Source organism: Lepus europaeus, chromosome 3 (genome assembly GCF_033115175.1).
Source record: "Lepus europaeus isolate LE1 chromosome 3, mLepTim1.pri, whole genome shotgun sequence".
NCBI lineage: Eukaryota > Metazoa > Chordata > Mammalia > Lagomorpha > Leporidae > Lepus > Lepus europaeus.
This window is the reverse complement of record NC_084829.1, coordinates 84,132,403-84,147,481: the sequence shown is the minus strand read 5'-3', so window position 1 is coordinate 84,147,481 and position 15,079 is coordinate 84,132,403. Positions and strand designations below refer to the sequence as shown.

Genomic DNA, 15,079 nt, shown 5'->3' with positions numbered 1-15,079 from the left:
TCATCTCTAAATTGTAGGCTTCAAACAGCTGAAAATTCAGTAACTTAATGTTATTTTTCAAAGGGATAACACAGGATTTGAAAATAGGAGAATTGTTTTTTAAATTATGCTAGGTCATTATCATCTAGAAAACATTCAAGGTATTTCCAAGGCCATCTAAGTGCAAATGAAAATGTTATTTTATTTTAAATAACTAAGCCTTTGATCAGTTCTTCTTATAGAAAAAAAAAAAGAGAGAGAGAGAGACACCAAGGAAGAGGAGGACTGAAAAACATCTCTGTTTAAAGGATCAAGAAACAAACATATCATCTTGATTTCAATGATAAACAACAGCAAAGAAAGCTATAGCTGGCATGGTCACAATAAACAATGATGTGAAAATTAAAACCAGTGTCCTTCAAAGCCCAACACTTTAATTCCCAGTAGCTAATGGGCTTTCAAGCAAAGTATACACTTGCCCCTTCAAATGTTTGGCTCCTGCATAGCGGATTCAATCAATCTGGGGTCAAAAATGTTTGGAAAAAAAACTTGCATCTGTACTTAACATGTGTAGACTTATTTTCCAGCTGTTATTCTTTAAACAACACCTCATAACAACTATTTACATGTCATTTTCAATTGTATTACATATTATAAGCAATTTAAAGACTTAAGGAGACTGTAACACTTTACATAGGGACCTAGGCATCTGAGGATTTTAGTTTTCAAGGTGGGGTGGGCGTGGGGGGAGTACTAGAGGCAATCCCTCAGGATACCAAAGAACAATTATAAAAGAAAAAATCTAGGATGTAGGGGATTTTTTGAGCCAATAAAACATCATCTATAAAATGTGGTTTTTGAGGGAAAAAAAAATCCCAAATCCCACACCACAAATACTTTCATTCAATACGGTTAAGTCTTCAAAAGTTTTTTGGTGTTGAAAATAATTTCTCAGGCAGCATTTGCAATAGCAGGTTACCTTTTTAAAAATATTTTATAAACCAGTCATAATACTGAATATACTGTCTGACTCATTTCTTGTCAGCATACTCAAGTTCACACACTAGAGTTATTTCTTAATTACTAAAGAAGCAGTATTTATGATATAAACACTTCTGCTTCAAAAGAATGACTTCAAGAACTACTTGTTCAGGGCGAGCACTGTGGTGTAGTGCCAGCGTTCCATATGGGCACTGGTTTGAGACCTGGCTGTTCCACTTACAATCCAACTCTCTGCTGTGGCCTGGGAAGGCAGTGGAGGATGGCCCAAGTGCTTCCATCCCTGCACCAGGGTGGAAGACCAGGAGGAGGCTCCTGGCTCCTAGCTTCAGATCATTGTGGCCATCTGGGGAATGAACCAGCGGATGGAAGACCTCTCTCTGCTTCTGCCTCTTTGTAACTACGCCTTTCAAATAAATAAATATTTAAAAAAGAACTACGTGTTTGTAATGGCTTCCTGTGGCAGACACTGCTAGGTGCTTTCATCACTGTTTCCTCAACAACTCTGTATGGATAAGTATTAACATCCCCTTACTCCAGACTTAATTTTTTTCAGATAAAGAAAGCAAGACCAGAGAGCTAAATATCTTTCCTAGATTCTAAGAGAGCTCATGTGTAAACTCAAAGCCACTTGGCTTTCCTCTACATAACACTGCAAAGTTATCTAAACACATCACAAAGGTAGTCACATGAACAACTAAATGCTATGGCTTCAAAAAGTTCATGAAAAGAATTAAAAAATAATGTGCACTTTACATGAGCTCTCTGAAGCCCCCACATACCTGTGACAAACAAATAACCCAATAGAGGTGGAGCAGAAAGTTCTCGCCGAACAACATGCTGAAATTTAGATTTTATCCTGTGTGGCAGTATTTCTCAAATTAGGTACATAGAAAACAAAGTTGGGGTTCCTGTATTACTCACTGTAAGAAATTTAAATTGTGTCTTAACTATTGTGCTTCTCCTAAATAAAACCTAGGAATGTTGGTGTGTTTCCTAAATAAAGTATAAGAATGTTTTAGTCCAAACAGATTAATTTACAAAATTCCTCACTTTCTCAATCTGTTGAGACCTTGTGAGTCATAAAAGTTCAAGTGAAAATGGACTGCTTCAGACATGTATTGCTTTGTGACCACTTCATTTCATTGTGACAATTAAATGGCAAAGAAAAAAATTACATCTTACTATAAGCTGGGGTTAAAAACTTGTAACTGGGGCCAGTGCTGTGGTACAGCAGGTTAAAGCTCCAGCCTGCAGCGCCGGCATCCCATATGGGTGCTGGTTTGAGTCCCGGCTGCTTCACTTCCAATCCAGCTCTCTGCTATGGCCTGGGAAAGCAGCAGAAGATGGTCCAAGTCCTTGAGCCCCTGCACCTGTGTGGGAGACCCAGAAGAAGCTCCTGGCTCCTAGCTCCGGATCCACTCAGCTCTGGCCAGCGCGGTCATTTGGAGAGTGAACCAGCAGAATGGTAGACCTCTCTCTCTCTGGCTCTACTTCTCTCTGTAACTCTGTCTTTCAAATAAATAAATAATTCCTTAAAAAAAAAAAAAAAAAAACTATGAGATCTACAGATCCACTCTCTTGGTTTTCCGCAAACCTTGAAATTTGAGAAAGACAGTTAAAGTACTGGGCTGTGTCAATGAGGCAGAAAGACAAAAACAGTACTTTGGGGGAATTTCACAAACTGAACAAGTTTATCAGTGAAGAAAAAAGAAGACCAAAGATTAGAACAATAACTAGGATGTCATTATTAGACTGTACAAGGTATTAACAACACAAATCATAGAATTTAGAACAAGTTTAATATTTAGGTAAAAACCATGGCAAATAAGGAGGTCATACTCCCAAAAAAAATGTAAAACCATAGTCGGGGAACTTCTGTTGAGTTAGAAAACAGGAATGGGAATGAATGTCTTTTGATAACCTGAGAGAAAAGGGATAGCTAGATGTGCTTTGATTAAGAAAGATGAGTGACAAGAAGAAAAGCACAAGCAGTGCTAATCAAGAGGAAAAAATTTAAATTTGACCTATAAAAGTATCTGGAATTGCAGTGGGAAATAAAGGGAAATGAAATACATGGTAGGTCATTATAGAAATGATCCATAAAGAATCATACCTCACAGGGCCAGTGCTGTGGCATAGCGGGTAAAGCTGCCACCTATAGTGTTGGCATCCCATGTGGGCGCCAGTTCGAGTCCTGGCTGCTCCACTTCTGAGCTGGCTCTCTGCTATGGTCTGGGAAAGTGGTATAAAAGATGGCCCAAGTCCTTGGACCCCTGCACCCATGTGGGAGACCTGGAGGAGGCTCCTGGCTCCTGGCTCCGGATCAGCGCAGCTCCAGCCATTGAGGTCACCTGGGGAGTGAACCAGGGGATGGAAGTCCTCTCCTTCTCTCTCTCTCTGCCTCTGCCTCTCTGTAACTATGTCTTTCAAATAAAAATAAAAAATAAAAATCATACCTCAGAGCAATAATTTGGCACAGTGGAAGAGATACCACCTGTAACCTGTATCAGGGTGCCTGGGTCCAGGTCCTGGCTTCACTGCTGCTTCCAACTTCCTCCTAAAGCATACTCTGAGAAACAGTGATGGCTCCAGTGCTTAGGTCCCTGCAACTCACATGGATTGAGCTGAGCATTCCTAGCTTTGGCCCAGAAAAAGGGGACAATGATTTTCTATTCCACAGTTCATTTCCTAAATCCTGCATCTGTGGAGGCTAGGACAGGCTGAAGCCAGGAACTCCTTCTGGGTCTCCCAAATAGATGTCAGGAATCCAAGTACTTAGGCCATTATCTGCTACCTCCCACGGGCATTAGCAGGAAGTTGGATTAGAAACAGGGGCAAGACTTGATCCCAGGCAATGATATGGGATGTGGGTGTCCCAAACTCCAGCTTAATCCTCTGTGCAAAACACCAGCCCTAATCACTACAATCTTTATTATCTAACATTATTACTTAACTATTTCAATTTTTATATTTATAGTTTATATTTTGTAAATTCTTTGAATGTACAGTTGCATTCCACAATTCACCTTAGCTCCCTTAGTGTTCCCACATAACAGGGATTTAAGTATTGGGCTAAAACATGCATACAAAATTTTTACACACACACACACACACAAATTTAATGAACCTTAACAAGTTTTCTTGATTAAATGTACTTAGCATTTTTTTTTATTTGACAGGCAGAGTTAAGACAGTGAGAGAGAGAGACAGGGAGAGAGGTCTTCCTTCCGTTGGTTCATTCTCCAAATGACCACCACAGCTGGTGCTGCGCCAATCCAAAGCCAGGAGCCAGGTGCTTTCTCCTGGTCTCCCATGTGGGTGCAGGGGCCCAAGCATTTGGGCTATCCTCCACTGCTATCCCGGGCCACAGCAGAAAGCTGGACTGGAAGAGAAGCAGCTGGGACTAGAACCCGGCGCCCACATGGGATGCCAGCACCGCAGGTGGAGGACTAACCAAGTGAGCCACAGTGCCTGCCCCTTAGCATTATTTTTTAAATGTAACATTAGGGGGAATACAGTAACGTCTTCCTTTTGAAGTGTCCTGTGCAACTCTCAATGCCAAAAAGAGAAACAATGTATGAAGGGATATTCCTGGAAAACAATACATAAAAAAATACATGATATGAGTGACAAACCCATTAATTAAAGCAAACTTCCTATCTTATAAATATAAAGGAATACTCATATACTGAATAACTTCTATAAACTTGATTTATCTGTGGGAGTGGGAAAAATGAGGTGATCTCATTTTTGGCAGAATCACAAGGAAAATAAATACGGTTTCATGGTTCAGAACCCATGTTTTCAAAAATCCTGTCCTGTAGATTATAAAAAGTTATAACGGGCAACTGCAGACTAGATCTTCTCTTCTTTCGTTTTAATTTAGGACTCAAAAGCATCGAGATCTGGGCAAAGCCTGGTGTAGTTTTCCCCTTTGCAAAACTGGAGGCGCCGGCGCTGTGGTGCAGTGAGTTAAAAATCCCTGGCCTGAAGCACCGGCATCCCATGTGGGCGCTCATTCTAGTCCCGGCTGCTCCTCTTCCGATCTGGCTCTCTACTATGGCCTGGGATAGCAGTGAAAGATGGCCCAAATGCTTGGGGCCCTACGCCCACATGGGAGACCTGGAGGAAGCTCCTGGCTCCTGCTTTGGATGGGCTTAGCTCCAGTCGTTGCAGCAATCTACAGAGTGAACCAGTGGATGGAAGACCTCTCTGTCTCTACCTCCCTCTGTAGCTCTTTAAAATAAATCAAATAAATCTTTAAAAAAAAACCTGGAATTTGATATCTCCAGCAAGAAATCACACTATGAACATTTAAAATATTACTTCCCATGAGCATTATCTAAACTTTCAAAGTTTAAGTGACTTATTACTCCCTCAATACCTACAATAATTAGTACTAATTAACAAGCTAGCTTTTTTAAGTTTGAAATGTCCCAAAAGTATTTTTTTAAGATTATCTGTAAGGTAGAGAAAGAGGGAGATGCAGACGGAAATGGAGACAGAGAATGAATCTTCCATCTGCTGGTTCATTTCTCCAATGCCCAGAATAGGCAGGTGTATGCCAGGCTGAAGCTAGGAGCCTGGAAACCCAATCCAGTTCTCCCATGTGAGTGGCAAGGACCCAAGCACTTGAGCCACAACTGCTGCCCTTCAGGGTGCACAACAGCAGGAAGCTGAAATTGGAAGCAGGCCCAAGATTTGAATCCTGGCACTCCAACATGGAACACAGGTATCACAATTAAGTCTTAACTGATATACCAAATGCCTGACCAGAAAGTCTAGATTTTAAAGAAAATGTTAGGCAGTTTTAAATATTTTGCTTTTATAATTACAGCTAAGCAAAATATGCAGGTAAACAATCAATGTGTATCAATTGGTAAAACAAAACAAAATGTAAAAGAAATGTTTTTAAATACACACTTTAAGAGACTGGCATTCTAGCTCAGTGGTTTAGACCACTACTTGGGATGCCACCATTCCACATCAGAGTATCAGTTCAAGTCCTGCTTTTTCTACTTCCAATCCAACCTCTGCTAAAGTACCTGGAAAGGCAGCAGATGACCAAGGTACTTGAATCTGTTCCACCCCCAGGGCAGCCTTGGAGTTCCAGACTCCTGGCTCCAGCCAGGGCCAGAACTGGCAGTTGAGGCCATTAGGGAGTGAACCAACAGATGATCTCTTTCTCTGTCTCCTCTTTCACTCTGCCTTTCAGATAAGTAAATCTTCATATAAAACAACACACAATTCAAATACTTAGTAGCTCTAATAGTTTTAATTTTGTATTTTTTATACCAACTAGGCACTAACAATAGTAAACAAACTTAATGAGGTCTAGCTTAAATCCTTTTCAGTAAAGCCTTCCCTGATACTCTAGCCTAAAATACCTACTACCTACTTTTGAACTCTTTTATTGAAATTACTATACCTAAAATTAACTGAATCCCTTAAATGCCCACCAATACTTAACCAGAGTCCGAGAGCACAATTATTATATAGTGAAATACAAAGCCACAGATTTACACAAGCAACTATGGAATAATCTCAAATATACAGTTTTAGGGGTCAGCATTGTGGCATACCGGGTAAAGCTGCCACCTGCAGTGCCAGCATCCCATATGGGTGCCTGTTTGAGTCCTGGCTGCTCCTCTTCCTATTGAGCTCTCTACTATGCCCTGGGAAAGCAGTAGAAGATGGTCCAAATCCTTGGGCCCCTGCACCCACATGGGAGACTGACGAAGAAGCTCCTGGCTCCTAGCTTCGGATCGGTGTAGCTCCAGCAGTTGCAGCCATCTGGGGAGTGAACCAGAGAATGGAAGACTTCTCTCTCTCTCTCTCTCTGCCTCTCCTTCCCTCTCTGTGTAACCCTGCCTTTCAATAAATAAATAAATCTTTAAAAAAAAAATCAGTTTTAGGTGAAGAAAAGGAAGGTACAATGTAAAGCATGTCATCCTTAATTTTTGAAAAAGATTTATTTATTTATTTGAAAGGCAGAATTACAGAGAACAAGTTAAAGAGGTGGTGGAATCTTCCATCTGCTGGTTCATTCTCCAAAGGGCTGCAACCAGGAGCCTCAAACTTCATCTGGGTCTCCCACATGGATGACAGGGGCCCAAGCACTTGGGCCATCTTCGACTGCTTTCTCAGGTGCATTAGCAGGCAGCTGGATCAGAAGTGGAACATCCGGGACTGAAAATGGCTACTGTCTCTTATGTTTCCCCTACAACATCTAAACCTAAGTTGCAGTATACAAATGCTTTCTTAAAAATACAGAATTTCAGTTATGTCAAAAGATCAAATCTTTGCTTTAATCAGAACAAGTAATTATGCTGAATTTACAACCCTCTTTCTGGTAGTAACAGCAAATTGTTTTAATAATTGTTTAAGTAATTGCTTGTAATTTCTGCTAAGAAAGGAGACTATTTCTTGATTTCTCATGCTTAGCATGAATTATATTTAAATATGGTTGAAGATCATTTTCCAGGACCTGCTACAGATTATATTTCTCGAGCTTAGGTATTTTTTAAAAGGTTTATTTTATTTATTTGAAAGTCAGAATTACAGACAGAGAGGGAGAGACAAAGAGGTCTTCCATCCATTTCCTAAGTGGCCAAAATGGCCAGGGCTGAATCAACCCTAAGCCAGGACGTAGGAGCCAGAAGCCAGGGGCTTCACCCACCTAAGCCAAGAGCGGATTTGGAAGTGGAGCAGCCAGGACCTGAATAAGAACCCATATGGGATGTCAGCCTCACCAGCAGAAGCTTTACTCAGTATGCCACAATGCAGGCTCTAGAGTTTAAGTGCTTAGGTATCTTAATATGAAAAGATTAAGAAGACTAAAATTATATTATATATAAAATCTTCTCAATACACTGTTTCTTTTTCTCAAAGTGCACTGTGGGTATTTGGGCAGAGGATGGGGCAGAAAAGTCCTGATTGTTTCATAAAATTCATTATTAATGTTCATGAGGACTAAATGTACCACATCCCCAGTCACTGTAATAGTCAACAAACTCACCCCACAAATTTCCAAATGCTCTTGAAGCAAGAACTAAAGGAGTAAAATATTACACCCAGTTGAGAAACACTGATTATATGAAATACACACACACACACACACACGTGAGTACATACATGATATATACAGTTCTACAACTTCAACTCAACTCTTTAAAGCAGCTGCCTATCAACAACTGTTAGATCAAGTAGTTATCTAGTCTCATAAATGCTAACAGCAAACATCACACTCGAACAAATCACTGTCCAACCATTACAAGGGCTTAATTTTTTTTCAACAAACAATTATTTTTAATTTAGAATTTCTTTGTTAGATGTTTCTGTTTGGATTCTCAATCTTTCATTGTAATATACTCATTTAAAAAAATAGACACCAATTGCAGTTTACAACAATTATTTGTCTAGCTTCTTCCAGAGACTGCATGATCAGGTTGCCTGGCCCATACATAGGTATTCAATAAAAATGCTAAATGACTGAATACTAGTCTACCCTAACACAATAATTCAAAAAGTTCCAACTATAATCAATTTTTATACATAGCTAATAATAATGATTCTAAAATAAATGTAAGGAATTATTTCTAGGTATCCTCTATCAAAGTGCTTGGATTTAAGTCCTGCCTGTTTCTGATTCAGCTTCCTGTTAATGTTCACTCTTGGAGGAAGCAGGTGATGGCTCAAGTATTTGGGTCCCTGCCACCCAACTGGGAGACTCAGATGAAGCTCTGCGCTCCAGGCTTCATCCTAGCCCTGCCCCAGCTGTCATGGGCATTTGGGGAGTCAACCTACAACTGGAAGATCGCTTTCTCTTTCTCTCTGTCTGCCTTTCAAAAAATAAACAACTTCTGAAAAAATATCTAATATTTAAAAAAGAAAAAAAAATCAGGGTAGGGGTTTAGCCTGTCCTTAAGGACATCTCACATTCAGAGCACCTGGGTTAGATTCCCAGCCCTGTTTTCAGATTTCAGCTTCTTGACAACGTGAACTTTTGGAGGTAGTCATAATGGTTCAAAGAACTGAGTTCCTTCCACCCACATGGGAGACCTTAGACTGCTTTCCTGGCTCCTGGCTTTAGCCACTGGGGGCATTTGGGAAGTGAACCTGTGGATGACAGCTCTTTCTCTGTCTCTCTGCCTCTCAAATAAATTAAACAGATTTTTAAAAGAAAGAGAAATCTACAAGCTAGGGATCATAAACAGGTTATTCTGTGTTTTACTATATTCTGCAGCTCACCTTTCACTGAAGTTAAAATTCAAAATACAAATGAATTCATTTTTAATCTATAGTCAACTCATCTTTGACAAAGGTGCCAAGAACACACCTGGGGAAAGGACACTCTCTTCAATTATTGGTGTTGCTAAAATTGGATATCCACATGCAGAAACATCACACTGGACCCAAATACAAAAATCAACTCAAAATGGGTCAAATACTTAAATACAAACCTAAAACCATGAAATTACTAGAAGAAAACACAAGGGAAACGCTATATAGCATTGGATTGAGGAAGACTTTTTGGGAATGACCCTAAAAGTATGCTCCACAAAAGCAAAAATAGATAAAAGAGATTATATCAAACTAAAACAGTTCTGCACAGTCAATAGAGTGGAAAGACAATGTTCTGAATGGGAGAAAATATCTGCACACTATACATCCAGAAAGAGGTTACTACTTACACTAAGAAACAACTCAGTAGCCAAAATAAAACTCAAAAAATCTTATTTTAAAAATGGGCAAATTACTTTAACATACATTTCTCAAAAAAAGACATACAGTCAACAGATACACAAAGAAAATGCTCATCACTAATCATCAGTGAAAAGCAAAACAAAACCACAATAAGATACCAGCACACTCCAGTTAGAATGGCTAGTATCAAAAACCAAAAAGATGACAAACACTGGTAAGGATGCGGAAACAGTGGATCCTTGACACTCTTTTTGGTGGGAATATAAATTACTACTATGGAAAACAGCAAGGCAGCTCCTCAAAAATTAAAAGTACAATTGCCATATCATACAGCAATAGGTATATATCCAAAGGAAATTAAATCAGTACGTCAATGATATCTGCTCTATTGTGCTTACTGCAATACTATTCAAAAAGCTAAGCTATGGAATCAATCTGTGTCTATCAATGGATACAAGGATAAAGAAAATCCTGACACCTCCCCAACAGGAATGCTATTTAGCCGTAAAAAAGGATAAAATACAGTCCTTTGTAGTAGCACAGATGGAACCAGAAGAGATTAAAGGAAACAAGCCAGACACAGAACAAAGACTGCATGGTCTCACTCATATGTGGAATCTAAAAAAGCTGTTCTCATACAAGAGAATAGAAGAGTGGTTACTAGACATAGAAGAGGGAAGGGGAGAGGAAGGGAAGGGGGGACATAATAGTCAATAGATACAATATTACAATTAGGAGTAAGTTCTGATGATCTACTACAAAGTAGAGTGACATAATTAAAAGTAATGTAATAAATATCAAAATTGTAGAAGAGGGGATTTCAATCACACCAGAAAGAAATCATGAATGTTTGATATGAAATCGATTTTAAAAAATCGTGGTGGATATGCTAATAATAATGATTCAATCATTGCACAGAACACACATGTAGCAAAGTAGCACATTACACCCTGTAAATATGTACAATTATTGGTCAGTTTAAAAAAAAAACAATTTTAAAGAAAATTTAACCAAAAATGCAACAATGAATAAACATCAACAATTAGCTGAACACTACTATAATGTTAACTCTGCAGCATACAAACTCTTGACGTGTACTCATTTTTGCCTTCTTAAAGTATACAAATACCTGTTTTGCAGCTTAATAGAAAAAGTTAAATGATGATTTCATGGTTAGAAACCAAGATATACTTTCTAGTTCCCAGAATTTCTAACACTATATTTAATTTCTCCAATAAGCTCTTGTCAATTTCATATCAAAATGTGAGGTATTAATGGTCAAGATACAATTTTTAAGAAACAATTATGTTTCAAGTTACCTCCCATTTGACAATATCACCAAAATGAATAGGTTACTTTTTAAAAAAAATATTTATTTACTTATTTGAGAGGCAAGTTGGAGACACAGACATGTAGGTCTTCCATTCACTGGTTCACTCCCCAGAGTGAACAACCAGAGCTGGATGGATCTGGAGCAAGGAGCGTCTTCTGGGTCTCCCAGGTGGATGTAGTGGCCCAAGCACCTGGGCCATCTTCCACTGATTTCCCAAGCCCTAAGTAGAGAGCTGGATCAAAAAGTAGAGAAGTTGGGACACAAACTGGTGCCCATATGGGATGCTGGTGCCATAGGCAGAGGCTTAGCCTACTAAGCCACAACACTGACCCCTGAATAGGTAAATATCTAGAAAATGTTCTAGAGTGACTCTAACATCAAATTCACTCTTTTTAAATAACGGAAAATACTTTCAAATGCATTTAAATTATTGTGGGAAAGCAGTGCATGAAATATTTGATACTTTTTTTGAAGTCCATCAACATAGCATTTGTTTCATTACTGTTTGGCATCAGTGACATCAGTCATTAAAAACAATTTGTGAGATAAATCAATAAAATTAACACAGGAAATTATTTGCACCCAGATTTTTAAAAAGTCATATATCCAATAAAAAATAATGTTAAAGTGATAATTTTGTGATGTCACACACCCTTAAAAAAAGTTTGGCTTGCCTGAGATTCCATTTACCAACAATTATTCATCCTGTTTGTAAATATGCTGGCCACGATTATTTAACTAGTCTTAAAACCATGACTGAACACTGTTGGGAGGAAACATCTTTCAGAAAAGCTAGACTTTGATATTTTCCACTGATTAAAAAACTGACTACTTATAAATGACCTTCCATTATGAATTTCTTATTGAAATAATTTATCTCCAAAACAAATGTAAAGACTAAGTGAATACTGAAAAAGTAGAGAAATTGGCAAATTTCAGTAAGTCTTTAATTCTAGGACTTCAAAGGAATGACAGAATCTACAATTTTAGTACAGGTATTCACCAGACCCATGTTTCTTTATGGCAGGTAAAGCTACACAAGTCATCACTTGATCTCAGGTTTTTTTTTTTTTAAACGAGCCATCAAATAATAACAAAAAAGTATATACAACAATGAGTCTTCTCTGATGTACAATCACGAACCCCTGATTTGATAAAGGTTTCAGAATCTGGAGGTTAAAAGGTAAGTGAAAATGTCCTCTACTCAAATTCTAAAATGGTCCACCATTCAGACCTTCAGTGCAATCAGTATCTTTCCAAAACAAATTCTCTACAATGATACAAGGATCCTCTACAATGCTAGAGGCAACCCTGCAGACATGTAAAAATTGTGTCTTTTTCCTCCCCAAGAAGTCAACGTAACAAAAAAAATCTTCACTACTGCCATCCGCACCTTGAAATTTCAAAGGCACCTGGAAGGCCTGTAATCAAGTCCAAATGCAGACACAAAACTCCCCGACTTCCATCCTGAGCTTACTGTTAACATTCTAAATCCTGGCTAGAACCCAGTTACCAGTAAGTGTGTCCTTGGGCAAGAAAAGGAAGACAAGGTCTGAAATTCAACAAGCACATCCACAAGACCCTCGGTCCTCTCCCGCGTCACCACGAGTCCAAATAGGAAAGACTCGGGGGGGGGGGGGGGGGAGAGGCGATCGTACTCTAGAAGAGTGAAAACAAACGAAAACCGGACTGTGGAAGAGCCTCCCCCGAGGGACATTCAGCCCTAGGATAGACAAACAGGGACAGCTCCTGGCCAGAGAGGAGAGCGCTAATCTTTAGCACGGAAGCGGTGCACCAAGCAAGAAGAAGCTGGAGGGGACAACCTTGGCTAGCACTGCCCCCACCCCCCCCACCCGGAATGCCTCGCCCGGTAGGAAGGGGTCGGTGGGGACGGCCCTTCAGAACGTCAACAAAGGCCCTTCAGTCGTAAGGCGAAAGTCCAACAACAAAGGCCCGGAGACAAGAGCGGACGAGGACCGGAACGGACCGGGTCGGGGCCAGGACGCCTGAACACAGGGAAAGGCCAAGCAATCAAACCAGTGGGGGCGGAGGCCCGTCAGAGTGGGAAGCAGAGGTGCAGAGGCGCCGGGCACGGTAATCCCCCAGCGCACAATGAAAAGAGGAGGAAGAGGACCTGGCCTCCATTCGCTTCTTGCCCTCTTCAATCCTCGCAGGCTGCAGCGGCTGAGACCGCGGAGCCCCGACTTCGGGGAAGGAAAGGGGAGGGGGATTTTCCGCCCTGACCACAACTCCCTTCCCCCAGCCTGGAGCTGCGGACAACACCGCCACAACGGCCGCCACACAAAGGCGCGTTCGCTGTCCGCTCCCGCCAGGGCGGCGGCGCCGACGATGCCAAGGCAGCCGACGACCACCGCTTGGCCGCCAGGCGCTCGTTCGCCCGCTTCCCCCTCTAGCAAAGGAAAGGGGGAGGGGACCACCGGGCGCCCTCACCTGGCACAGCTGCTGACAGTACTCGGTGGCCGCCTCCACGGCCGGCACCCGGCTCTCCCGCAGCTGTCGCTCCAGCTCCTGGAGCCGCTCGCCCAGGCGCTGCAGCTCCGCGACGCAGCCGCCTCCTCCGCGACTCAACCTCTCCTGCTCAGCCTCTTCGTCCGCCATCTTCACACCCCGCTCCGTCGCGTACGCACCTGGGTCACGTGATAACACAATGCCACGTTCGGCGGGGTCACGTGCCGGGCGCGCTCGCACGCCGCCGAGCACGTACAAAGGGCCCGGTGGGGAACGGGGGAGGGCGCGGAGAGTGGCGCGAGAGCCCGAGGGAGGTGAAGGCGAGGGGAAAAGAGAAGGGCGGGGCTGGGGCGGTGCGGAAGACCGCGGTTTACTTACCCCGAGCGGGAAGTGGGCAGCGGCGGCCGAAAGAGGCGGGCCGGTGGAGGCCTGCTCTCGGTCACGTGGGCGCCGCGACGGGAAAAAGCTTGGGGAGGGGCTGCTGCCCTGTCGACTGCGTCCCGACCCCGCCGCGGCTTTCCCCTCGGCCCCGAAGTGTTCCACGGACAGGAGCCCCCGTGTTCCCGAGAGGACGGCGCGGGGAGAGTTCTGAATGGCCACGAGAAATGGCCGTGTTTGCGATTGGCCTGGAGACAGGCCAGAGGCCCGGGCAGAGGGAGACGGTAAAGCCCACCCATGGACCACAACGTGAGAGCCAGAGCCGGGCCAGGAACTGTCAAATCATCTCCGACTCCTCACCAGGCGGGGGAATCAGATCTGGTCCCACTCGACTCTCCTCAGACCCAACAACGCCTCTCCCCCGGAATACACGTTCTCTAGGGGTTGGAGGCAACAAAGGATGGTAACAACTGGGTCAGAGCAGGAGCAAACTCATGAAAAGCGGAGTGTCTGGTTGGACAGACTAGGAAATCGTGGACGTTGCAGCGAGGTGATTTTTAAGCCACGAAAACATTTCCAGAGTAAATGATAACCAACGAATCTGCTTCACTGTGGTTTAAGACTCTCCTACACACTACAGAGATCACCAACCCGTGTATGAAAGCTCTTGCAAAGAAAGTAGGTCAGGCAAAGAAAAAAAAAAGTAATAAGGACTTCATTAAAAAATCATAATGGAGAAGAGGAAATTGATGCTAAAATAAAAGAACACGTTTGTTGAGAATTATAAATACCAACAGATTTTTCTCCTGGTGTGACGATGGAAATGGCGTTGTCAGATAAAAGGAGAGATACTACAGAAATCCAAGTGCATAACCATAAATTTCATAATAGAAATAGTATTTTGTCAGTATTAGCATATTGGACAAGAGGCCTATCTTACAACTGCATTGTCTACAAAAATTGAGAAACAAGGATATAAATTAGGTACTTAGTCCTTTTGCTATTCTAATTGAAACATGTTTCTAGCATAAGCTGCTAAAAATATTCCTATTGTGGCCTCTACAAAAGACTTCTAGTATTAATGAAAAGTGTTGTAGATAGTATGTTGTCCAGAATGTCATGCAGTGGTGTGATGTTTTACAAGAGGCATGTAAGGTGAGCAGGCCTATGAAAAACAGTATCAGTTTTACATATTAACAAAGTAGACTCTTT

At 41.7% G+C, this 15,079-nt stretch overlaps 1 protein-coding gene across 1 annotated transcript in view; it reads right to left on the bottom strand.

The window, feature by feature from the left end:
• Window positions 1-13,667, bottom strand: part of ZNF292 (zinc finger protein 292) — a 100,823-nt gene extending 87,156 nt beyond the window's left edge. Inside the window, exon 1 of the mRNA XM_062186465.1 lies at window positions 13,472-13,667. Within this exon, the coding sequence (XP_062042449.1) occupies window positions 13,472-13,639 (168 nt within the window). The 5' untranslated portion in view covers window positions 13,640-13,667. The remainder of the gene's footprint in view (window positions 1-13,471) is intronic.
• Window positions 13,668-15,079: the final 1,412 nt, after the last annotated feature.